Source organism: Pseudorca crassidens, chromosome 9, assembly GCF_039906515.1.
Source record: "Pseudorca crassidens isolate mPseCra1 chromosome 9, mPseCra1.hap1, whole genome shotgun sequence".
Taxonomy (NCBI): domain Eukaryota; kingdom Metazoa; phylum Chordata; class Mammalia; order Artiodactyla; family Delphinidae; genus Pseudorca; species Pseudorca crassidens.
In genome coordinates, this window is record NC_090304.1 from 9,757,521 (window position 1) to 9,783,609 (window position 26,089).

Consider the following 26,089-nt stretch of genomic DNA (forward strand, 5'->3'; position numbering starts at 1 on the left):
ACAGCTTTTCATTTTTGTTGTATGATTCCATCCATATGAAATTCTAGAACATGCCAAGTTAGTTAATATCAGAAGAGAGCTCTTCTTGAGGGGTATGGGGGAAATCTACTGGAAAGGGGTACAGAGAAACTTTCTGGGATAATGGAAATGTTCTGCATCTTGTTTCAGCTGTATTCAAGTGTCAAAACACATTTAATAAAACACCTAAGATTCTGCATTTTATTTAGTTAATTATAGCTTTATTTCAAAAACTTAAATCACTCATCTTTGCAAAGAAAGGAACAATTTTGTTGGCTTTTTACCTACTTGATACCAGTTAGCTTCATATTCCAATAACTATTCACAGTATGTTCCTAGATATGCCTCTCAAAGATTTAACTCCATGTATTTTGAATTCATCAAGATTTGGTGGGACCACACCCTTTGCTCTCCCCGCGGGCCCCCCCCCTCGGCCCCCCAGGCGCTTGGTCCAACGGAAAGGACTTCCTAGAAACTACCTTAATCCATTCAAGAATTTTAACAAACTGTGTGACGGCCATGCCCTTGATTTGGTCATTACCCTGAGGATTCATCTTAATCAGCCTGTGTTACTCAAAGTATTTCTTGGTTTTATTTTTTACTGGTTGAAAAAGACAAAGAGTTCTAACTTCAATACTACACGTCCCAGAAATTCTGGATTCATTTTCCTCTTCCCTCCCACTGCCAAAGGGGCCAGCTCTGTTCTAAATTTATCTCTTTCCTGTAATCAAATGCGCCTGATAACCAAGGCACTCTAGTAACGTTCTGTCTTGCAATCTTGCTTCATTTTGGAGCTCTTTCAGGAATTGTAGTGTCATCGATTTTCTCTGCTTTGGCATATTCTTCGTTTTCTGAAGACTCGGACTTTACTTTTTCTTTGGTGTAGTTCAATAGTTGGTCCTTCTTGCTCTGCCATCGTCCAGATTTTCAAGTAGTCATATCTGCCAACTGGCTTCTTTTTTTAAGGCAGCCTCAGAAGAACACTCCCTACCCCCTAATTCTAAAAGATAATTTTCTATACATTCTTCTAATGACTTCATAGGTTGTTTTTTTGTTTTTTAAGGCAGCCTCAGAAGAACACTCCCTACCCCCTAATTCTAAAAGATAATTTTCTATACATTCTTCTAATGACTTCATAGGTTGTTTTTTTGTTTTTTAAGGCAGCCTCAGAAGAACACTCCCTACCCCCAAATTCTAAAAGATAATTTTCTATATATTCTTCTAATGACTTTATAGGGGTTTTTTTCTTTTGTTTTTTAAGGCTTGGATCTTTAATCCATCTGGAACGTATTTTTGAAATGCTGAGTCATTTTTCACCACATGACTATCTATTGTTTCAACATCATTTGTTGAACCCATTCTCTCTCTCTCCTAATTGAAATGCCACTTTAGCATGTACCAAGTTCCCATTCATATGGGGGTAGGACTGTTTAGTTGCATCGATCTACTCACCTTTTCCTGTGCCAGTACCAACTGCTTTATAATATTATATTTATACTACTGTTTTTTTTTGTATCAGGGAGGACAAATCTAACCTCATAACATTTTTCCCCCCAAATGCTTATCAGCTTTTCTACACACTCTTCCAAATGAACTTTAGAAACATTTTGTCAAGGTTCCAAAAGACCACTGAGTTTTACAGAAATTGCACTGAATTTATAAGTTAATTTGGGGAGAATTGACATCTTTGCAAAACTGAGGTTGGCTATGTAGAAACATGGTGTCTCTTCATTTATGCAAGTTCTTTTCTGTCCAGCAGTAAACATTTATAGTTTTCTTCACACACTTGGTAACTTTATTCCTAGGTACTTTAAGCTTTTGTTGCCATTGTAAATGAAGACAATTTTTCTCTCATTTCATTGTCTAACTGGTTACTGACACATAGGAAAACTTTGCATCTGGTAACTTTGTCATACTCTTACCCTAATAGTTTTTCTGTTGATGCGGTGTAAGATTTCTAGAAACAAAACTAACGTGGTTATTTCTCTGGCTAGAAATCCTTTAGGGTCTCCATGTCCTCCAGGATAAGATGTAACCCCTTTTTACGACACACAACCCTTCCTGACCTTGCCCCTATACTACCCTCCCAGGCTTCACCAACAGGGACTCTACTTTCAGGCCAACACATTCTCTTAAGGTGCCTTGGATAGGCCATGCATTCCCACACCTTATACTTTACATATGCTGCTCTCTCTGCTTGGAATTCCCTCCTCATCTCCCTCCTCCCTTTCACCTTTCTTTTACTTTTCCTTCTTTTACTTTTCCTTGAACTAAGTGACAGTTCAAGTGTCACTTTCTTTTCTTTTTCAACATTTATTTTCCTTTTTTTGTGTGTGTGGCTGCATCGTGTCTTAGTTGCGGCACACGGGATCTTTGTTGAGGCATACGGAATCTTTTCATTATGGCCCTCAGTCTGCTAGGGTTTCTCTCTAGTTGCGGCTGTCGGGCTTCTCTCTCGTTTTGGCAAGCGGGTTTTCTCTTCTCTAGTTGTGCTGTGCGGGCTCCAAAGACGGTGTGCTCTGTAGTTTGTGCCATGCGAGCTCAACAGTTGTGGCACGTGGGCTTAGTTGCCCTGCAGCATGTGGGATCTTAGTTCCCTGAACAGGGACGGAACTTACATCCCCCGCATTGGAAGGTGGATTCCTTAACACTGGACCACCAGGGAAGTCCCCCTCAAGTGTCACTTTGTTAGGGAAGCTTTCCCTGACCTCCTATCCCAGACTGGGTAAGGCACTCCTTGTCTGTATTCTCCCACCACCCTTCTGCTTATTTTATCGTATGTAGCTCTAGCCCCACTAAAAATTTTTTTCCTTAAACGAACACATGTTCGTTTTGAAATGAATAACAGATGCAAGAGAGCAAGTGCCATAATTCCATCAGCAACTTAATATTTTAGTAAAGTTCCTTTTTTAAAGTTTTTAAAATTGAAATATAGTTCATTTACAATGTGTTAATTTCTGCTGTACAGCAAAGTGATTCAGTTATAGAGACATACATTCTTTTTTTTTCATTCTTTCTTTTAATTGAAATTTTTAAAAAAACGTTTTTTAAAGGTTTGTAAGTCCAGCTTCCAGTTGCATGTTTGTGAACATCCTGAAAAGGTTCTTGGGTAGGTCTCCCACCCATGCGTTGAAGAACCCGGCTAAGAATAGTGACCCTGAGGAGAGCAGACTGGGGCGCAGGCGCTCGGCCTAGCTCCGTCCAGTTCTGCCATCCATGAATTCACACCCATTCAGTGCAGGGGACACTGCTGCAAGCCACACGCAGTGCCCCTGTGTTCCCCCCCCCCCCAGGGTCCCTGGCATCTGTCGCGCACATTCGTTCAGTGCCATTAGCTTCTCTCCAAGGACAACCTGGGGATGGCTCCCTGTAGGGCCTGCTCAGCCCGAGGCTCCTGGGACTGGGGCCAATAAAAGAGGCCTTTTCAAAATGGCCTCGCAGCATCCTTTCCAGACCCAAGCGGCTTCTTCTCTATTTTCTAATCCCTGGTCTCTGAGCTTTAAGCTACCGGCGATTTCCTCAGAATTCAACGGCTCATCCCCACGTTTCCCTCGGGAAGGCGATCACCGCAGTCTCTCGGGAAACACGACCCGCCCAGCCTTTGTTGTATCAAATGCTGCACGAGGAGCCATATTTGCTTTCAGCAAACGGCGGACCAGGTCGCCGGAGCCGGAAGAGGGGCCGACCCGCGACGGGCCGTGGGCCCCACCCGGCCTGCATTCGGTCTCTTTCTAAGCTTTGAGGAAGAGAAATTGAGCCCTTTCCCAGCCCGACCTCTGACTCACTCGGCCTCCTCGGGCCCACGTTCACCCTCCAGGTTCCCTATTTGCATCACGAAGTAATCACCTCGGGGTGTGGCAACTGCGGCTCTACCGCTCTGATTTTTAACATGCCCTTGGCCAAGAGTCTCAGGGTGCCTTCTGGGACCTCGCAATCGCCCTGACGCCCCCGGCGCCAGGGGCAGTTTCCTGTCGGTTTCAAGACCCAGGACGCCACCGGGGTCAGGGCTCCGAACTGGGCTTCCTGCCCCCGCTCAGGTTTTCTCGCCAACCCCACGAAACGAGCCCCACGTTCCACGGAACAAGCTGCACCCTCCAGGCCACCCAGACCCCGCACCGCCACCCCCACCCCTCCTTCCCCACCCACCCCCAGCGGGGCGGAGCCGCGCCTCCACAGGAAGAGGCGGGGCTCAGCTAGGCGGGCGGGCGGCGTGATTGGACGCGGCGGGCCTGACGCCCATTCCCGCTATAAGAGCCGGGCAAGAGTCACCTGCGCCACAGTCCTCGAGGAGAGTCGCCGCGGTTTCTTGCTTCAACAGTGCTTGGACGGAAGCCGGCGCTCGTCCCCCGCTCCGGCCGGCCGCTCAGAGCCAGCCCTCGCTACCACCTCACGGCGCCCTCCGATCGCCCCAAGGTCCCCGCCGCCGTTACAGCGCCGCGCAGCCACCGCCACCGTTTCACCTCAGCCGACCGCCATGACGACCGCGTCCCCCTCGCAGGTGCGCCAGAACTACCACCAGGACTCGGAGGCCGCCATCAACCGCCAGATCAACCTGGAGCTCTACGCCTCCTACGTCTACCTGTCCATGGTGAGCGCGGGCGGGCCCACGGGGCACGGGCGCGGCCTCCCTGGCTGCAGGGCGGGGGTGTGGCTACCGGGAGGTCTCTCCCGCCTCCCGCCTCCGTGCGCCCTTCTGCAAAATGAAGGGTGCTGGGGTCCTCTAGGACTCCTGCGCAGAAATTCTGAGCAGTTGTCCCCTGGGAGTGTTCCCTCGCGGGCCAGGGCCGCCTCTGCGCACCCCAGTTTATTTAAAGAGAGCTGAGTTTTCTCCCGGGGTTGCCACACTTGCCACCAGTACGACCCTGCAGTTAGGAAGGTGGATTTTCGCATTTCCATCCCGTCTGCATTCGATCACGTGATGGGGGCGGTGCTGAGGAGGTCCGGCTCCCATCCCCCTGAGTCCGGCGGAGCCTGCTGGGTAATGGTGTCCAACTGTGGGGGCTGGTGCGAAGTGGTTTATCTCTCGTGGGCCGAACAGCCGCCTCCACCTCTCCGCTCTGTTTATCTCGAAGCCCCGCTTGAATTGAAGCATATCTCTAGAAATCTCCCTTTCAGCCGACACCGAGTTGTCTGCCACCCGTATTCTTTATCTTTTTTGTGTCTAAGGGTTGTGGCGTAATTGAATTTTAGTTCTTGGATATAGTCCACCAACAGTTACGGGGCCTGAAAATTTTCCATGCAGTAATCGGTGGAATCAGTTTTCCAAAATCCTGGTTTTAATCGGTGTGGTAGGAGTTTTAGTTATAATTGTCTTATTACGTTTTGCAAATCATCCAAGAATAAACGTGTTCCGGATGGGTTTGGAATACGCCTGGATTTCTATGACTCACTCCATTTCAGGAACAACTGAATACAGCAGGGGTGTAAAAGGGACTAAAATTTTTGCTTTCTACTGATAACATGTTTACGTGGTAAACAAGGTAACAACTGTTACCTTGCCTAGTGGGTTAATTTTACACATCCATCAGCCTGCTGCAAGCTGGCAGCTCATGTTTTTTGTTTTTGTTTTGTTTTTTTTGCGGTACGCGGGCCTCTCACTGTTGTGGCCTCTCCTGCTGCGGAGCACAGGCTCCGGACGCGCAGGCTCAGCGGCCATAGCTCACGGGCCCAGCCGCTCCGCGGCATGTGGGATCTTCCCGGACCGGGGCACGAACCCCTGTCCCCTGCATCGGCAGGCGGACTCTCAACCACTGCGCCACCAGGGAAGCCCGCAGCTCATGTTTTAACATGGATTACCCAGGGAGGAGGGGGAGAAGGCACTACTAACAGTGCAGGGTAAATACTCCAACATCTCTTCAACCAGATTTCACAGGGGCTGTAACAACTTTACTCTGCACTTAAACAGATGCTTAAGATGTTCCATGGTGGAGGCAATTCCCATGATATTCTAACGGTTCCTTGTAGCAAACTTTCAGTTTCAAGGACCAAGTTTCATCTTTGTGTTTCAGAGTAAAAACTAATTACTGTCGTGTTCAATCCGGGAACATACCTTGCTCTAGTCTTCCTGTGCTCAGACCCTTTCTTGCTGGGCTTTGAGAAGGAAGCCTAGACTAGCAGACTGCCTTTCTTTGGGAATCCCTAACATGTTCATGTACTGTTTTCAGTCGTACTATTTTGACCGCGATGATGTGGCTTTGAAGAACTTTGCCAAATACTTTCTTCACCAATCTTCTGAGGAGAGGGAACATGCTGAGAAACTGATGAAGCTGCAGAACCAACGGGGTGGCCGAATCTTCCTTCAGGATATCAAGGTGAACTGAAGATCCTAGGGTCGGCATGCCTCATCTGTCTAGCAGTCCTCTGACGTCAGAAATCACTGAGCTCAGCAGTTGCCCTTATCAGATGAGGATACTTTGGGTTTTTGTCTTTTGCGCTTTTTGGGGCCTACCGTCTAAGCTAAAGTTGGCAGACGGTAATGGGCAAGGATATTAAATTGGAAGCGGTTGTCAGGGGGAAGTTGGCTGTTCCTTTTGCCAAGCGCGGTTGTTACACATTAGATGCTTGCTGATTTGTGGTTTAAGTGGTAGAGGTTGCAGATGCACTGACTTAATCTCCTCTCATTCAGAAACCAGACCGTGATGACTGGGAGAATGGGCTGAATGCAATGGAATGTGCGCTACACTTGGAAAAAAGTGTGAATCAGTCACTACTGGAACTGCACAAACTGGCCACTGAGAAAAATGACCCCCATGTGAGTATTGGCAACCTGGGAGTAAATGGAGGAAATCATTTGTCTTAGGGGCTGGGGAAGCTTCCCAATAACTTTTTTCCTTGCTCTCTTTTCTAGTTGTGTGACTTCCTTGAGACTCATTATCTGAATGAGCAGGTGAAATCCATTAAAGAATTGGGTGACCACGTGACCAACTTGCGCACGATGGGGGCCCCCGAATCTGGCATGGCACAGTATCTCTTTGACAAGCACACCCTGGGAAACAGTGATAATGAGAGCTAAGCCTTAGGCTGGCTTCCCGTAGCCACAGGGGTGACCTCCCTGGTCACCAAGGCAGTGCATGCATGTTTGGGTTACCTTACCTTTTCTGTAAGTTGTACCAAAATATCTACAAGTCCTTTCCTTAGTACCGTTCCTTCAAATAAAGTAATTTGGTACCCAGCTGTTGTCTTTGAATTCTCGGGGTGGGCTAGGAATGTATCCAGGCCATCTTTATTAAACTTGTAAGTGCCACCATGGCTCAGTCACACTCACCAAAGTGAACCGCTTAGGAGGATCTGTATTTACGTACGAAATACCTTAGTTTGCGAAAGATACCAAGGCTTGGGTGTTTAGAATTCAGACAGGACTTAAGGATTCCTGATTCTGAATTAGGTGTTTTATACGTTGCCAGCAGTTCTGGCTTTCACAATTTATATGTACGGAAAGCATTTTGAGGCTTAAAGTAGACTTGAAGCTACTGATTCTTGTTCTTCATTAAGGTAACCATTTAATTCAGGCTGTCGTAGGGACATGTTCTTCAGTGTGGACAGCTATATGGCTATGACTGGATCAGTGTCCTGCTGGTGTACACGCAGGTAGGACCAGGCCGGTGAAGCATCCCCCTTGGGAAGCAGGCTAGGAATGTGCTTCATCCCTAGTGAGAATTTGAGGAAAGTTTACATGAGTATGGAAAGAGACCTTCGTTTCAATAGGAAAATAGCTGCAGTAGGAGGGAAGAGATTGAGACATCTTGAATGTTAACCAGTGGGGAGCCGTCTGGGTCCTTGCTAACCAACTACATTAACATTGTTTCCTAAACCAGCCACAGTGATTTGTAAGTTTCCAGCTAGCCCTGAGAAGTATGACAGGTGGTAGGCCTTTTCAGCCTTTTCAGTTTTCAACACAAAGCTAGGTATTCTGACCTCAGAATAACTGCTTGAGAATAATAAGAAATGAGAAGTTACACTTCCCTTTTCACATCGTGATGGGGGGCTGGGGTGGGGGGCTGGGTCTAATTGGGTGAGTGAGCATCTGGGGAATCTGGAATAAAGGCAAACATCTGGTGGTACTGTGACAACTTTAGGTTGACCTCAAAAATGCATGAAGAGCTCATTTAAGTTCAGAAGTCTTGGTGAGGTCCCCAAAGCAGTAAGATGCCCCAAGGGACCTGGATTGTCCCCACCTTATCATCTGCCAGTTCCCAGGAGTGTGGCACCCTTCCCAGGAGGGCTTCAGAGCCACCACTGGTTATGGGGGAGGGCTCATGCGACCTCCCAGCTAAGCCTGGCCAGTAAGTCGAGTTCTTGGGCTACAGTCTAGAGCCCCGAGTTCTGCCTGTGTTTCTGTGTCTGCCACCCCTGCTTAAGGTGAGCTGGGCCCACTGGTATCGTCAGCCCATGTAAGCCTGGCCTAGTGGCCCTTCGGCGTTACTCTTGTCGGTGCAAACCTCGTCTTCCTATCCCTGGGCCCCAGAGAAGTCTTGGTGAGTCAGGCTCTCGGGTGAAATAAGCAAAAGTCGCCAACACTTCCCTAGAGCCCCTGCTGTGGCGGCCAGGTGTGTGCCCCAAGCCAGTGCTGGGCATGCCCTGGCAGCCATAGAACCATAGGAAAACTGGGAGTAGGGTGGGCTTCAGAGCAGGGGAAGCTGGTGGGGACCACCCCTGGTGGGCTGGGGGGTTCAGTGACCCTGGTGTGGGTAGAAGACAGACCTGTTGTTTTCCAAGGCCCAATAGGGATCGCCACGATCTTTGAGTATAGTGTGTATGTTGCTTGTCGACTGTCCCAAATGCGGTTCTCTGAGATGTTCAGGGGCCTCTGACATGTCTGTTAGGTTAAACTCAACAGTTTTCCTCCTCATGTGACTCACTTCCGGGTGCTCCGTTGAGGCCCCAGCACTCTCTGGGAGCAATTCAAAGCTCTTCTTGGACCTGGGAGTTGGAGGCTGAAGGCTTTGGTCTTTGGCGGTGTCATCCATGCCTGAGACTTTGCGAAGACTTGAGGGTGCTGACTGTCCAGGTGGGAAGACCATAGGGGTGTGGCTGAGGGGTGTCTGGGGGGCACTGTGGTAGCCTGACCTCCCGTATAGCACGGCGGACTTGAAGGCATCCTCCCCTTTCCAGGCCTTGACGTCTTCCTGGTCACTGGTGTCCTGGCCGTCTCCCCCGAGGTTCTTGGGCTGGCCCTCGTGGGAAAGGACTTCTGTCTTCGGCCACAGTAGTTTGGTCTTTGAGTTTGTCCTGGGGGGCTGGCGGTCATGGGATTGCAGCCCTCGGAAGCGGCCAGCGATGCCAGTGTGAGCACTTTCCTCCTCCTCCGGATCTGGCTGGAACTCCAAATCCTCCTTATCCAGACTGGAAAGAAACAGGAGACTCGAGGGTCAGTGGGCGGACAACGGCCTGAAGCCTGACTTGACTTCTCCCTTACCCTCTCTTCTCCCTCTGGCCCAAGGCCCAGGACACACAGTCTTCCTCACCTCAGCTTTGACTCACCTCTCTGCTGATCCATCTTGTACCTCTCAGTGAATCCCTCCTGGCCGAGCTCGCCTCACTGTTCTGTGGCTCCCTCTTGCCCGTGTTAACATCCAAACTCCCTAGCCTGGTATTTAAGGGCTTCCTCTTCAGCGCCCACATTTTCCCTTTGAAACCCCTCACTCCAGGCTGTCTGAACGGCTCTTCCCCAGGTATGCATGGTCACGTGAGGCCCAGGAGTGACTGAGTAAGCCAGGGGTTTGTGGTTCCTGCTGGGGAGCAGTATCCCCCCAGAAAGAAGTCTGGCTTCCTGGGAGCCTAAAGCCTTTACTCTGCAAGAGAAAGCCTACCCACCCGTGAATGTGGCCACCTTTGCCCATGTCCAAATTCTCCCCATGCTTCAAGGCCCAGCTCCAGGTCCAGCTGGAGGCCAGCTCTCAGGCAGCCAAAGGTGATCTCTGTTCTATACTCTGTCCCTTGCCCAGGCATCCAGTACCTTGTATCTTGTATCCAGAGTCTGGGCCCTGGGTTTGAACTCCCTCACTAAATGGTGTGTTTCTTGGAGGCAAGGTCTATGTGTTATTATTCTCTGTTATCCTCCTTCCCCAGCAGCTGGGCTACCAACCATGGAAAACTCAGGCGACCTCCAGCAATGTTTCTGACCTAAGCAAGCCTCCTTCCTTGATCATTTGATCTCTTATCCAAACCTTCCTCACACCAACGAGAGACTCTAGCTAATTCTAATTACAGCTTAATAGGATATTCGGTTCTTAAAAAGAGAACAGCGCTTTTAATACTGTGGAAGAACACCTTGATGGGATAGACCCTGAGATGCAGCAAACACTCTCCGAAGTCCTCTCCACTCTGTCATCCTAGGGGGAGAGAGCTGTCTGGGGCGCCTCTTCAGCCAGCCATGGCCCAGCTACAGCTCAAAAGGGATTCTAACCAAATCAGGGAAAGAGGACCCATGTGGGGGAAAATGTGGCTGCTGTGGGCTGACCTGAGGCCCGTACTCTGTAGCAAGAAGTCTGCTCCGAAGGTCCCTGTGATGACCCAGCCTCTTGCTCGCTCCCGTGCCCAGGGAACCCCACTCCCATTCCCCATGCCAACACCCTGGCTTATCAGGAAACATAGCTCTGAACCAGAGTCAGGAACCAGGCCCTGACATCCCAGATGCATCACTAATCACTGACTGCCCTTGAGTAAGTCCCTTCTCTCTCTAAGCCTCAGTTTTCAACTCTGGATAAGGGGTGGGGCTTAGATTGGAGACTACCTAAGAGCCCTTATAGCTTTAAGAGTCCTTACACAGCACAAGGTAAGGGTTAAGGGTGTGGAGTTGGACCCAGACATACCTGGCCCACCTGTGCTGCTTGCTAGCTATGTGACCTTGGGTTGGGCAACTGACTTAACCTCTCTGAACCTGGACTTAATCATCTGAAAACTGGAGAAAACAAACCAAGTTTATTGGAGGGGGGGGAAATTGCTAATATATGTAAAGAGCTTAGTACAACGCCCAGCACTTAATAGGAACCCAATATGCATTAACTAATATATTCTAAGCTCTCAGGCCCTTGCACTTGGGGTTTTCTACCCACCGAAGTGGTTCCCTGGCACTTCCCACCTGATGCTGAAGGTGGAGCCGAAAAAGGAGGGCCGACGAGACTGGGCAGAAGCGGCTGTGTAGGGGGGATGTGGTTCTGGCTCATTCCAGTACATATCTCGCTCCATCGGTGGCAGGTCCTGGTGCATCTCATCTACAGCCAACAGGGACACCTGGTCGTCGGGGACAGAAGGAGAAGTCCAACAGGTCAGCCCAAGCAGGACCATGAATTTGCCAGGTGACTTGGAGAGGTCACTGCTCTCTCTCTGGGCCTCAAGTTTCCCTTCCTGTGAAATGGAGAGACTGATGCAGCCTGGAGCCTCAAAAGTTAGGCGGAGAATCCTGTGAGTAAATGGTTGGGCAATTCACTGTGAGGCCTCCCTACAGAACTGTGGGGCCCCCTCCCTGGGTCCAGTTTGGGGAGGGGCCATGGGGCAGGCTCTCTTCCTCCCGTCATACCTGCAAACTCCTGTCGACAATCCAGTTGGTCTCAAAGTCATCATCATCCTCTCCGAACGGGTTGATGAGCTGCTCTGCCACCTTGAGGGAAGGTGAGGCTCTGGAAATCCTCAGGTGGAACCCCTTGCAGCCTTGCTCCCACCCTTAAACCTTGGCTCCTGCCATGTCCACCTCTCCACCCCCCTCAGTGATGCCCTTCTCGCCTGACCACTGTCTCCAAAGCCACTATGTAGGGCCCCTCCTCTCCTAACTGGCCATGACTCCCTGGGCCACAGCTGGCCTTGTCCCGGGGAGGCCTACCTTCAGCCAGCCAGCATAGAAGAAGAACTGCAGGAATGTGAAGAGGGGTACAACGAGGTCCATCTCGTGGCCGGGGTAGGCCTTGGCTGGGTTCAGAAACTGCCGTCCCACCAGGCAAGCCAGGAAGAAGCTGTACACCGCCACGGTCACCACCTGGGAGGCAGAGGCGGCGTCGGCAGAGATGGGCTGCGTGGGGACCACGCGATCAGGAAGCTCCCCAGGCTCTGTGGTCTCCCCTTTAGAATGGGGATGATCACACTGCCTCCACCACCTGGACCAGGCAGGGACCTGGACTCTTTGAACTTGGCACTAGAGACAACCTGCAAAGTCCAGACCTGACTCCCCAGGGTAAGCCTCTTCTTCAGCCTCTGAGTGAGCCCTTCCCATCATAGGCTGCTTCCCGGGTCCTCCTCAGTTTCCCAAAGGGGCAGCTTCACCAGCCTAGTCCTCACCTGAGTGTACACCAGTGGGATACTGATCCAGTCGTAGGCATACAGCTGTCCACACTGAGTACGCAAGGTGTTCATTTCCTAGGGGGGCAGGAGGGAAGGTTGGGCCTTTGACCATCACCTGCTCTCCCAGGCTCACCCCCCAGCTCTTCCGCAGATACCAGGGTCTCGTGCTCATGGTCCAGCCCTGGCTGTGTGGTCATGGACAGCTCACTTAACCTCTCTGTGCCTCAGCCTCCTCAATATCAAAAAGGAACCAGGATCTCAGAGGTTCACTTTAGAGAGGGGAGGGGAGGGGAAATTGGAAAGGGGCCACCTTGGGCTACGGAATCCTGTTGTAAAAGATCCTCTACAGTCCCAAGGTGGGCTCTGGGAAGACCCTCAGAGGCTCAAACTTCCTCTTTGCAGAAAACCTGTTCCACGTGGGGCGTGACCCTCCCCGCGCTGCAGCAGCCCCATGTGTGTAGCGGGCTCACGTTGAGCAGGCTCTGGAGCAGGACAGGGTCCCGGATTCGACCTCCCATCCAGGCCTTCGTTGACAGGTTGGCAAACCACACCCAGGGCATCCAGAATGAGTTGTGTGGCAAGCTCAGTTTTTGTAAGTGCTTGTGTTCCGAGGGGGTCATAAAGCCTGCGGGGTAGAGTGGAGAAGACAGTGGGTAGGGGAACCTGCAGAAAGGGTGGCTGGCCAGGCCCTGCTGGGTGGGACCCAGAGTTCAAACCAAGTCCCTGCTGAGCCCATAGGGACCTCAGAGCTCCTTTGCGATCCTCTTTCTTTCAACAAATTATCACTGCGTCGTATCTACTATGTGCTGCTCTGGGCTGAGTACGTGAGAGGGATCTGTCTTATTAACCAGGATCAGGTCAGGCAAGGCCAGAGAGTGAGACTGCTGACGTACAGACTGGAAACCGGAAAACAGGAAGGGGAAGGGCAGTTCCCAGTTCCCAAAGCCCCACTCTGGCCCTCAACCCTCACTCTTCCCTCATCCCTCAAGAGGCCTTAGCCCTATCTCAAAGCCCTATCCTCCTAGAGTCGGTTCCTGGCCTCTCCCCACCTTTAGACCCCTGACTTCGCCCCACCCAATTCAGGTTCCCGCCCCCCGCCCCCCCCACCCCCACACCCCCACCCCGGCATCCCAGGTCTCGACCCCACTCCGCTCCTGGTCCCACCCAATCCTCAGCCCTGGGGCCTCTGACTCCACCCATCTGCAGCTCCGGCCCCGCCCTTGTCAGCCTCTGGCTCCGCCCACTGCTTCGCCAGGCCCCGCCCACCTGCTTTCACCAGGTGTTGGGGACTGGGAAAGCGCTTGTAGACCGCAGCACTGACGCTACGCAGGATGAGCACGTTGCCCAGGTTGGCGTAGCGCATGAGCGTGCGCCGCAGCAGCCGGCCCTGCTCGTCCTTGCCCTCGACGAAGCACGACACCAGGTTCATGAGGCGGTCGGGCCATGGCAGGTTCTCATATTGGTTCCACCAGCGGGTCACGACCAGTGTCACGTAGAAGCCTGGGCGGGAGGGGGGCGGGGGCGCGAGGGGCGAAGGCCCACGCTGCGGCTAGAGCCCAGCGAGGGCGACGCCTCGGTTTCTCCATCTTTCTAATGGGGCTGGGCCCAGCACCAACCCTCCTGGAGGGCGCTCGGGAAGGGGAGACCATCAGAGCTTCGCGTGAAGGCACGAGAGACTTGAGTTCTCTCTCTGGCCCCGCTTGCTTTCCCAGAAATCCGCCAGATACCTCCCCTCCTGCGCAAGGCTCCAGAGACTACTGTAATGTCGGCGCTGCCCTCAGAAAGTGGGGTCTTAGCAGAAACTAACACAGCAATGTAAAGCAGTTATACTTCAATAAAGATGTTTAAAATAATAATAATAATAAAATTTAAAAAAAGAAAGTGGGGTCTTGAGTGCTAACAGCAGGACAGCCTTCCTAATGTCTAACTTCAGTCCCTCTGGCTGCAGGCTCCCCGTTTCCCTGAACCACCGAGAGGCGCTGACATGCCACTGGCCTTCCCCAGCTAGCTCTTCATGATCTGCCTGTCTGGAGCCTGGAGCAGCCACTGGGACCCCAACACGCGGAAAGGGGAGCTCACCCAGCACGAAGGAAATGGGGATGAGCTGGATGTAGCTGTCGCAATATAGAGTCAGCTTCTCAAAAATCACCTGCTGATCGTCCGTGAGGGCCATCCTGGGGGAGGCGGGGGGCGGGGGGGAAGATGTGTAGATACTGGGAGGGGATGGCTGAGACCGGTCCCAGGTCCAGCCAGGCCCGGGGTAGGAGAGTGGCAGCCTCACCTCCCTATCCCTTTCACTGGCCTGCCTGGGGCCCCTCCTCTGGCCTGAGCCAGGTCCCCCTCTTTCTCCCACCGCCCTGAAACCCCAATGGGGCCCTCTGCTCCATGCCTGGAGGAGAAACCCTCAGGAGGTTTTCTATAAGGTGGAGGAAGGAAGGTCCTGCTGAAGGGGTCAGCTTTAGGCACCACTGACCTTTTTAAAGGATCCAAAAGACAGTTGTTTGAAAGCAGGTTGAAATGAGTGTTTGGTCTTTAAAAAAAAATATCTGGTAGGGAGGGATGAATCGGCAGAGCACAGAGCAATGAAATTGTTCTGTACGACACTGTAACGGTGGATACAAGTCATTATACATTTGTCCAACCACATAGAATGTACAACACCAAGGGTGAACCCTAAGGTGAACTATGGACTTTGGGTGACAATGATGTGTCCGTGTGTGTGGGTTCATCTGTCATCACAAATGTCCCACACTGGGGTGGGATGCTGATAATGGGGGAGGGCTGAGTGGGTGGGGCAGGAGGGGTGGGGTATATGGGAACTCTCTGTACCTTCTGCCCAGTTAAGCTACGAACCTAAAACTGCTCTAAAAAATAAAGTCTTAATTTTTTTTTAAGTATATTGACACCCTAGTAACAACCAAAGAAAATGAACATGCTTTGTTATTAGGATTATCATTATGAACTCAAGAGGTTTATGTGTTTGATATTTGTCAATGCATTGCCATCATTAATGCTTTTTCCATTAAAAATGCTATCATGGGTTTCCTTGGTGGCGCAGTGGTTGAGAGTCCGCCTGCCGATGCAGGGGACGCAGGTTCGTGCCCCGGTCTGGGAAGATCCCACATGCCGCGGAGCGGCTGGGCCCGTGAGCCATGGCCGCTGAGCCTGCGCGTCCGGAGCCTGTGCTCCGCAACGGGAGAGGCCACAACGGTGAGAGCCCCGCGTACCGCAAAAAAAAAAAAAAAAAAAAAAATGCTATCATATATTCTGTGGTTTTAGCTGTCTTTTATTGTTTAAATACACATTTTTATTGGGAAAAAAAAAGTATGATATGGGCCTGTGAGACTATGTGGTATTCAGGGAAACAGGCTGACTGAGGGGGACTAGGTAAGGCCTGGGTTCCAATGCCCCTCCCTCGATTTGAGGAAAGGATGTTTGAGATGCCCCGACCTACACTGAGCTGCCCCCCAAGGCTGCCTCCTTTTCTCTCCTCCCCAGCCCCCAGGCCTCAGGCCCCACGGTTTGACCACAAGCCCAGCTCAGCCTTATCTGTCTCTGTGCATTGGCCGCCTAGATGGCTGGGAGGCACGCAGGAGCTCCAAGCCCTGGCTTGTCCCCCCCGTACCTGTAAATGAAGCGGATGATGTAGTAGCAGATGAGGAAAATGAGGAACTCGCCATAGAGCAGCTTATAGATGCTGCCTCGCCAGCACAGAAGCAGGCGGGAGAAGGAACCTAGACGGGCATTAGCCACTTGGCTCGAGTAGGTGACGGTCATGGCCAGGCACGGAGCCACAGCAGGTGGGCTTGGGTGCTGGTGAACAGACAGAGAGAGATACTGATGGGGGGGCCAGGAAGGAGTAGGGACCTCTTCAGAATCTGTCCAGGACGCATGAGTGACCTTATCCAGGACCCTTCCCTTCTCTGGGCCTCAGCTCTCCCATCTGGACACTGGGAGGGGGGCGGTGAGGTGACCTCCAAGAATCCAGGAAAGTGAGCTCAGGGACCGTCCATAGCCTTGGCACAGAAGACACAGAGAGGTCTGTGCCCTTAAATTGTACCACAAAGGCAACAACAGAAATGTCCGCATGCTGGGCTCCTTCCTGAGTTATGAGCCCATCATGTTCAGTAGCTCCCCAAGCTCCATCAACCTCCCTGGAGTGAGAACTGGTAAGGGGCGTGGTCAGCCTTGGCCACCACCCTGTTCCCCGTGCCCAGAACAGAGCCTGGCTGGTGGAGATGTTTCCTGAATGGTGGCCCCAGGGCCTTTTCACATGCTGATCCTCCTTCCTGGGGGATGCTCGTCCTAATCTAACTGTATGGCTCACTCCCACTTCAGATCACCTCCTCAGAAAGGATACCCCCAGCCACCCTACCTGGAAATAACATCCTAGTACCACTGGCCCGCTCTTCCCCTCGCCTTGCTCCATTTTTCTACATAGCACTTATCATGTTATAACTGCCATTATATTTTGCATGTTACCTGCTTGTTTACTGCCTATTCCCTCCTGGGAATGGAGCTCCTATTGTGTACTCATAGGTGGTGCTCAATAAAAATTGACTGAAGCAATGTTTGGCACCCCATCCTCCCCCTACCTGCTCTGATGCAGCCACACTGGCTGTCTCTGTGCCTGGCGTTCCCTAAGTTCATTTCTACCTCAGGGCCTTTGCACGGACACACAGGTGCCCGCACACCTGCACGTGTGCTGCCTGTGTGTATCCATCATGTGCACATGTACAGGTTATCTACCCCAAAGGCTCTCAATGTCCCAGCCCAGCCTTCTGGGGTAACCCTTACTCACAGTTGGGGCTCCAGGCTGGTCAGGCGATCCCACAAAAGGTCTGGCCACAGGACTGGTGGGACTCTCTGGGGTCCTCTGGCCAGTGCCCCTGCCCACTTAGGGGTTGGCACTGCCCACGTGTGTGCTAAGTGGTCACTTGACTCCCTAAGCCAGGGCCTCCACAAAGGAACCCTTGTCTTGGCCCCCTTCTCGTAATCTGCCCATAAGCAGCAGGCAGCACAGTCTGGCCTCTAATTCCTTCCGGGGGTGAGGGGCGTTGAGCTGAGACCAGGGCTGAGATGGGGGGCAACCCCCCTCCACTGTGGGCCCTGACTACCCTGCCATTTCCTCTGGGCCCTAGACTCCGGAGACTGAGGGATCTGTTTCTGACCCCTGAGGTCTTGCAGGGAGAGCTGTGGGGAGGAGGGGCCAGGGCCTTGGACCTCACCTCCTGTGCCAGGAGCCATCCAGAGAGGGGAGCCTCCACCCAGGCCCTGTGGGCTTTGGCAGCACTCTGGGCACCCAAAAGAACATTGGACCACAGGCAGAAGTCCTGGCTTCTAGTCCTGGCTCTGCCACCTGGTGAAGTGACCCTGCGTGGGCCTCTTCTCCTCTCTGTGCGTCAGTGTCCCTCTGTGAAAAGCATGGCGTTGCTTTAGAATTCCATCACCTCATTAAGATGACAGAATTCAGCATATACTCATGAGGAGCTCTGATTGGCTGCTGGTGACATCATAGGTTATTCGGGCTGTGATTGGCTGGCAGGATCCAGTGAGGTTGGTTTATAGTTATGGAAGGAGAAGGGGGGCAAGGGGGCTGCTGCGTGGGGGCCGGGCCTGGTGTGGGATGACACAGCAGTGTTTCTGCACTTCCCAGCTAGCCTGTGCAATAGGGAAGTATGTGCCCAGGTCCCCAAGGACAGCTGGTTGATATCTCAACAGTGGGTTTCATACATTTTAATACATCAGTCCATATGCGAGAACCCTCCCCTAAGTCGCTAGAAGTGATGGGGGTCTAGGATGTCTCTCCTCTTGTATTAAGTGAAAGCTTGAAGCAGCAGTGGCTCTTGGTCTTCAGTGGCTGTAAGAAGAGCCTGGAATATTTGTTAAGCATGCAGCTTCTCAGGATCTTTCTCCAGAGTCTGATTCTGAGACCTGAGGGATGCTGCATTTCTCACAAGCACTGTGGAGATTATAATGCCAGTGGTCTCTGAGCCACACTTCTGAAGCCCTGATTTACAATGTGACCTTGAGCCTTACCATAAATCCGCTCCTTCCCTCCTCCCTCCCTCTCTCCTTCCCTCTCCCCTTTCCTACCTGTCCCCACACCCCCCACCCCATAACTCTTCATGGTTAACAGTGCTGAGATTGCAGGCGATTTTTGTGCACAGTATTTTGCCTTTATAATTCTCTGTCTGGAAAAAAAGTTATTTGACAACAACCTTGGGTACTTTTCTTATCACAGCAAACAATCACACCATTATTTTTATGAGGGAGTCTCTTCAGAGATCAGGGACCATCTTTTAGGAGTATTTGCTGCATCCCTGCTGCCTGGGCTGTGGGAGACATATTTCCCACAACTGTCCTTAACTGAACTGGAGAAAGGGGCAGGTTCACTTGAGCCTCAGTCTCCTAATCTGTGAAATGGGAGAATAACACCTACCTCAGCAGCTGGGTGAGAATGAAGGACGGGCAACGTTTTAGTCAACTCTCCAAACCAGAGCGTTCTCGTGCCTGTTCACTCTTCCTGGGGAACATCTACAAACCCCTGGTGCCTCTGCCCCACCCTCCAGAGTCAATTGGTCTGGGTGGGGCCCAGTGGTTGGTGTTTTTTCAAGTTCCCCAGGTGAGTCTAGTTGACGGTGTAGGTTGAGGATCGCTGCTGTGAGGGAATTTCTCCCTTCCTTGTATTCCCTCTTCCCCCACCCCACCCCAGCGCATATCAACACTCAAGAGAGAGCTTTCCATTTACCAGATGATTAATAAGTATATTTTATTTTATTGTATTTTTTAAAAATTTATTTTATTTATTTTTACTTTTTTGGTTGCACTGGGTCTTCGTTGCAGCGCACGGGCTTTCTCTAGTTGCAGCAAGCGGGGTCTACTCTTTGTTGCGGTGCGCAGGTTTCTCATTGCGGTGGCTCCTCCTGTTGCGGAGCACGGGCTCTAGGCGTGCGGGCTCAGTAGTTGTGGCGCACGGGCTTAATTGCTCTGCGGCATGTGGGATCTTCCCAGACCAGGGCTCGAACCCGTGTCCCCTGCATTGGCAGGCGGATTCTTAACCACTGCGCCACCAGGGAAGCCCAATAAGTATACTTTAAAATTAAAATTGAAACATGTGCCCAGCACCAAACCCGGCATGAAGATGTTCAATTAGGTGGAATAAATGAACCACCTGCCTTTGTGGAGTCAGGTTCCTGCCTCTCCTGTGGTGGCCACTGGAGGGCGCCCTTGGCCAGCTGGCTTTGTCCTGGAAAGCCTGGTCCACTGGTCAGGGCCTGGGTGGACGGTGGAACTGGCACTGGATGGCACCTTCATCTCCTTGAGCCTGACAAGCAGCTATAGAGAGGGAGTTGGGAGACACTGGAGTCCTCCCTCCCTTTTCCTGAACCACAGGTTCCTTGGCAATTCCCCCAAATCCCAGCAGGACCAGCTGACTGTGCTACCCTAGCCTCCTTCCCTCCCAGATGCCCCAGGATATCCCCAGAGACACCCCATGAGCAGCTGCTCCTGGCCACACCCCACTGCTAAGACAGGCACACCCCAGGCATGCCACTGTCTTTCCCACTGGGTCTTGGCCGTGAAAATGTCCCCAGCCAGTCAGGCATGGCTCAGGCACACAGAAAGGCCACAGCAAGCACTGATTGACTCAAGCCATCTCGGACAAAGGCCCTAGGTTTGACCCCTGCAAGGATGGGGCCCAACCCCATCAGTGTCGGTCTCTTCTGCTTTCCATTCCGCAAAGTAGTCAGTCAACAAACTATTTCCAGCAACAGAACTGAGCCTAATCTGATTCCTGCCTCCAAGAATTCACGCTTAATGAAGCAAGTCAGACAGAGAAAGACAAATACCATATGATATCACTTATATGTGGAGTCTAAAAAAAAGGCTACAAAGAACTTATGTACAAAACAGAAATAGTGACAGGTGTACAAAACAAACTTATGGCTACCAAGGGGGAAAGGGTGGGGAGGGATAAACTGGGAGATTAGGATTGACATATATATATAACTAGATATAAAATAGATCACTAATAAGAACCTACTGTATAGCACAGGGAACTCTACTCAGTACTCTGTATGACCTATATGGGAAAAGAATCTAAAAAAGAGTGGATATATGTATATGTATATAACTGATTCACTTTGCTGTACAGCAGAAACTAACACAACATTGTAAATCAACTATACTCCAACAAAAATTAATTAAAAATTAAAAAATAGGGCTTCCCTGGCGGCGCAGTGGTTGGGAGTCCGCCTGCCAATGCAGGGGACGCGGGTTCTTGCCCGGTCTGGGAAGATCCCACATGCCGTGGAGCGGCTGGGCCCGTGAGCCATGGCCGCTGAGACTGCGTGTCCGGAGCCTGTGCTCCGCAACGGGAGAGGCCGCAACAGTGAGAGGCCCGTGTACCGCAAAAAAAAAAAAAAAAAAAAATTAAAAAATAAAAGAACTCATGGTTAAGTAAAAACCAGGAAAACACTTAAATAACTAACACAGAGAGGCAAGGCCTAATATCTGTGCCAAGTACACAGAGGTCAGGGAAAGTTTTTCAGAGATGGGAGCATTTAAGTTGGGTCATGAAGCATGAGTAGGAGTTTGAGTTGAGAAGGATGGAAGAGCACTACACATCAGGGGTACAGCCCATGAAAAGTCACAAAGGCATTACTGAGGGACAGTTAAGTATGGCATTATTATCCACATTTTATAGAGGAGGACACTGAAGTTCAAAGCCCACATTTTTTTTTTTTTTTTTTTTTTGACCTTGGCCGTACGGCTTGTGGGATCTTAGTTCCCGGACAAGGGATCGAACCCCGGGCTTTTGGCAGTAAAAGTGCAGAGTCCCAGCCACTGGACCGCCAGGGAATTCCAAAAGCCCGCCTTGTCCAAGGTAACGCGGTTATAAAGGGCCAGGTTGGAATTGGAATCTGTGTCTTCTGATTTTGAATCTGTGCCTTTTCCACCACCCATCATTGCCTCTCCAGTGGAGGTCAGTTTCTGAGGGGGAGAGTCTTACCAGTTAGGGTAGTGGTCTCTGTTGGGGTTGAAGGGAGGTCCAAGGGATGGGGGATGCCTGGAAGAGACTTTGACTGCAGTAGAGCCCGTGCTCTCAAGCCCCCCAACAGAGAGCCATCTCCGGCGGCAGGCAGAGCAGAGCTGGTCAGATGGGTGGAGGTTCCAGAGGCAGAATGCTATGGCCTTCTTATCTAGGATAACCATGGCAACAGGAACATCACAGACGGCCTGCCACTGTGCCCTTCCAGGCCCTGTCTCAGCCGGGCAGGAAGGAGGGGACCCAGCTTGGCTGGGGGCAGTGACAGGGGGCCCTGGGGTGGGCAAGCCAGGCCTGGATGCTGCCCAGGCTCTGTGTAGGGCACCTGCCAGCCCACAACCCTCTCTTGGGCCAATTACAGTACAAACAGGACAGAAGCCAAGAAAGAAAAGAAGAGGTCTTGGCACAGCTGGACAGGGGTGGTGAGGGAAACTGCCGGCCTGGGGCCTGGAATCAAGATAGACAACACCTCTACCCTGGGGCCAGGCAGCCCTGATCCCTGAAGGGCCACATAGACTCAACATACAAAGATATGAACACGTGAGCTCTGATTCCTGCAGGAAGACGACAGAGACCAGGAGAGGCAGAGAGAGGCTGGGACACGCCCAGGTCCAGCTCCACCAAGCCCAGTCCTGCCAAAGACAACAGAATAGCCCGAATAGGAATTCTGGGATAGGCCAGAGCTGGCCCAGCTACAGACACAAGGCGAGAGCATTCACCACAGCCTTCGGGAGAACGCTGGGATCTCCAAGCTACCCCGTCCCCATGGACTCTACCCCCCTGAGGCCAGCCAGGTGAGGCACAGACGCCAACCACACCCCCAGCCCACCAGCTCAGGACCGGGGCTAATGGGCAGGGGAGGAAGAAGAGGAGCGTCCCAGGGCAGGGCTCCCCGAGGGTACTGCACTGGGTGCGAGAGCACAGGATGCTGTCATGCATTCACCACAAGTCAGGAGCCTCAGCTTTCCTCATCTGTCCAATGGGCATGTTAGCAGTTTCACATGCTGTAGACAAAGAAAGCAAGGCGTAGAGGCAGAAGTCGACTTGCCTCGAGTCACAGAAATTAGAGTTGGAGCTGGGAGGTATAACACATCATGGTCTAGGTCAGAGCAGTGTGTCTTTTCACTGTTCCGTAGGTTCCTGAGTTTCAGTTCCACAAGCAAGCACTAAATACCAGCTGAGCTGAGTGCTGTGCTGGGTATCGTGGGAGGAAAAGGGAACAAGAAACAATGGCTTCTCCGGTGACTCGAGCACTTACTGGGTGCCAGGCAGTGCACTAAGTGCTTTTTAGAAATGATCTCAGCTCGGGACTTCCCTGGTGGTCCAGTGGCTAAGGCTCCCAATGCAGGGGGCCTGGGTTTGATCACTGGTCAGAGAACTAGATTCCCCAATGCCACAACTAAGAGTTCACATGTCCCAGCACCCTCAGCTAGGACCCAGTGCAGCCAAATAAATAAATATTTAAAAAGAAAAGAAAAAAAAAAAGAAATGATATCGGCTCATCATCAGAACTGGGGAATAGGAAGTGTTATCTACCTGTGACAGGTGGTTGTCGAGCCCAGAAAGAAAGTAAGTAACGTGCCTAAGTCTCCACTCAAACCCAAGTCTGTGTGGTCCCCAGCCCTAGAGGTAATGACTGTGAAAGCTCTCTCCTGGCCCGAGGTTGCTGACCACCGGGCCGCCTGGGGTAAGGCCGCCTGTCAGGGTTGCCCTGGAGGGGGATTCCTGTACCAGGCGGGCGACTGGACCAGGCAGCCTGCTCTGCGTCTGCGTCTTCCAGGGGAGCCTTCCTCAGGAGACGGCCAGACCCAAGGGCAGCGGGGGAGGACAGCACAAGGGCAAGCCGTCGAGGAGTGAACCACGGGGGTGACTGTCTGCTGGGCCAACAGGACGGCCAAGCAAGCGGCCTTGAGTTGTCTTGATGGGCCTCAGACACAGGTTGCCTGGCGCCCGCAGCTCCAACCTCTCTCTACCCCAGGCCAGGGCTCCAGAGTTAGCAAGTAAAACTACAGGACAGTCAGTGACATATGAATTCCAGATAAATAATGAATAACTTTTTAGTGTAAATATGTCCTGCACGACATAAGCTCCCTGGGGAGGCGTCCAGAAGCAATGGTCCTTTCTGTGCTAGCCCTCCTGCAGCTGACTTCTAGAGCCTGGCTGCCTGGGGCGTGGGAGTGGAGGGTTGGGAGGTGTCTGTGGCCCAGTTGCAAAAACATCATTTGGAAGCTTTTTTTTTTTTTAAACAAACTTGTTTATTTTTGGTTGCGTTGGGTCTTCGTTGCTGCATGAGGGCTTTCTCTAGTTGCGGCGAGCAGGGGCTGCTCTTCGTTGCAGTGCGCGGGCTTCCCACTGCAGTGGCTTCTCTTGTTGCGGAGCATGGGCTCTAGGCGTGCGGGCTTCAGTAGTTGTGGCTTGCAGGCTCTAGAGCGCAGGCTCAGTAACTGTGGTGCACGGGCTTAGCTGTTCCGCGGCATGTGGGATCTTCCCAGACCGGCGCTCGAACCTGTGTCCCCTGCATTGGCAGGTGGATTCTTAACCACTGCGCCACCAGGGAAGCCCAGAAGCATTTTTAGAAATTAAATAAACTAGACTCCCAGAATCCCAGGCCCCACCCTGGACCTACTCAATTAGAATCTGTATTTTTTTTTTTTTTTTTTTTTTTGCGTTACGCGGGCCTCTCACTGCTGTGGCCTCTCTCGTCGCGGAGCACAGGCTCCGGACGCGCAGGCTCAGCGGCCATGGCTCACGGGCCTAGCCGCTCCGCGGCATGTGGGATCTTCCCAGACCGGGACACGAACCCGCGTCCCCTGCATCGGCAGGCGGACTCTCAACCACTGCGCCACCAGGGAAGCCCTAGAATCTGTATTTTAACAAGGTCCCCAGGAGATTTGTGTGGACATGAGAGTTTGAGACGCTAGCTTCAGACGATGACAACAGAGATAAGGGAGATTTATTATTGTACTAAGTGTTTATTGTAAACACTTAGGAAAATATAGAGCAGCAAAAAAACCCCGCAAATCACCAAAGGTATCATTTTGATGTATTTCGTTCCAGTCTTTTTTTTTTAATATTGAGGTAAAATTTACATCCTATAAAATTCACTATTTTAATCATTTTAAGTGAACAATTCAGCGGCTTTTAGTTTATTCAACCATCACCACTATCTAATTCCAGGACATTTCTGTCATCCTGAATGGAAATTCAGTACCCATTACTCAGTCACTTATTCATCCTTCTCTCCAATCCCTAGCAACCATTAATCTGCTTTCTATCTCTATAGATTTGCCTATTCTTGACCTTTTATATAAATGGAATCACACATATTTGCCCTTTTGTGTCCGGTTTCTTTCACTTAGAGTAATGCTTTCAAGATTCATTCATTTCCTAGCATGGATCAGTGCTTCATTCCTTTTTGGGTTGAATAACATTCAGTTGTATGCATGTATCACAATGTATTTATTCATCAGTTGCTGGACATTTGGATTGTTTTCATTCTTTGTCTATTATGTATATTCATGTACAAGTTTTTGTTTTTAAACTTCCGTCTTCAATTCTTTTGAGTATGTACCTAGGAGTGGAATTGTTGGGCCATATGGTAATTCCATGGTTAACTTTTCAAAGAACTACCAAACTGTTTTCCACAGTGACTGTATCATTTTACACTCCTACCAGCACTCTATGAGGGTTCCAATTTCTCCACATCCTCTCCAACACTTGTTATTTCCCCCTTTTTTAAAAAAAAATAAAGCCATCCTAGTGGGTGTGCAGTGGTATCTCATTGTGGTTTTGATTTGCACTTCCTTAATGACAAATGATGTTGAGCATCTCATGTGCCTGTCATTTGTATATTTTCATTGGAGAAATGTCTATCCAAGTCCTTTGCCCATTTTTCAATTGGATGATGTTCTCATTGTTGAGCTGTAAGAGTTCTTTGTATATTCTGATTACTAAACCCTTATAGGATGTATATGTATCTCATAAGATTTACAAACATTTTCTCTCATGCCGGGTTGTCTTTTCGTCTTCTTGAGAATGTCCTTTGATGCACAAAGATTTTAACATTTTGATGAAGTCTAGTTTATTTTTTCTTTTGTTGCTTGTGCTTTTGGTGTTGTATCTAAGAAACCATTGCCAAATCCACGGTTCTAAAACTTTACCTATAATAAGTACAAAATATTTATTTAAAAAAACAACAAAATTATCCTTAAGTTTTTTTTGAAGAGTTTCAAAGCATTAGTGCTTACATTTAGGTCTTTGACCTATTTTGAGTTAATTTTTGTATATGGTGTGAGGTAAAGGTCCAACTTCACTCTTTTTTTTTTTTTTTTTTTTGCTGTGTTGGGTCTTCGTTTCTGTGCGTGGGCTCTCTCTAGCTGTGGCAAGCGGGGGCCACTCTTCATCGCGGTGCACGGGCCTCTCACCATCGCGGCCTCTCCTGCTGCGTAGCACAGGCTCCAGACGCACGAGCTCAGCAGTTGTGGCTCACGGGCCCAGCCGCTCCACGGCATGTGGGATCCTCCCAGACCAGGGCTCGAACCCGTGTCCCCTGCATTAGCAGGCAGATTCTCAACCACTGCGCCACCAGGGAAGCCCCCAACTTCACTCTTTTGCATGCAGATATCCACTTATTCAAGCACCATTATTTGAAAAGATTATTCTTGCCCCATTGAATGGTCTTGAAACTCTTGTTGAAAATCAATTGACAGTAGTTGTATAGGCTTATTTCTGGACTCTCAACTCTATTCC

General features: G+C 50.9%; 2 protein-coding genes and 1 long non-coding RNA gene across 5 annotated transcripts; 2 read left to right on the forward strand and 1 right to left on the reverse strand.

Moving 5' to 3' along the window:
• Window positions 1–4,276: 4,276 nt before the first annotated feature.
• Window positions 4,277–7,189, forward strand: FTH1 (ferritin heavy chain 1). The gene is made up of 4 exons (XM_067748707.1): window positions 4,277–4,606; window positions 6,183–6,329; window positions 6,644–6,769; window positions 6,866–7,189. Exons 1-4 carry the CDS (start codon window positions 4,493–4,495, stop codon window positions 7,028–7,030), a joined length of 552 nt encoding a protein of 183 aa, XP_067604808.1. The 5' UTR covers window positions 4,277–4,492; the 3' UTR covers window positions 7,031–7,189.
• Window positions 7,190–7,235: 46 nt separating this feature from the next.
• Window positions 7,236–13,791, reverse strand: BEST1 (bestrophin 1). 3 transcript variants are annotated; one of them, XM_067748709.1, is made up of 8 exons: window positions 13,558–13,791; window positions 12,762–12,916; window positions 12,289–12,366; window positions 11,837–11,989; window positions 11,537–11,617; window positions 11,099–11,250; window positions 8,719–9,360; window positions 7,236–7,664 (listed from the first exon to the last, which is right to left on the reverse strand). In XM_067748709.1, exons 1-8 carry the CDS (start codon window positions 13,718–13,720, stop codon window positions 7,646–7,648), a joined length of 1,443 nt encoding a protein of 480 aa, XP_067604810.1. In that variant the 5' UTR covers window positions 13,721–13,791; the 3' UTR covers window positions 7,236–7,645. The 3 variants fall into 3 exon arrangements, with proteins under 3 accessions (XP_067604810.1, XP_067604811.1, XP_067604809.1); XM_067748710.1 differs by lacking the exon at window positions 11,537–11,617; XM_067748708.1 differs by lacking the exon at window positions 7,236–7,664 and having other exon boundaries at window positions 8,499–9,360.
• Window positions 8,026–14,465, forward strand: LOC137230100 (uncharacterized). The gene is made up of 4 exons (XR_010946003.1): window positions 8,026–9,025; window positions 11,215–12,184; window positions 12,694–12,827; window positions 14,240–14,465. It is a non-coding gene; the product is annotated as an uncharacterized lncRNA (long non-coding RNA).
• The last annotated feature ends 11,624 nt before the right edge of the window (window positions 14,466–26,089 follow it).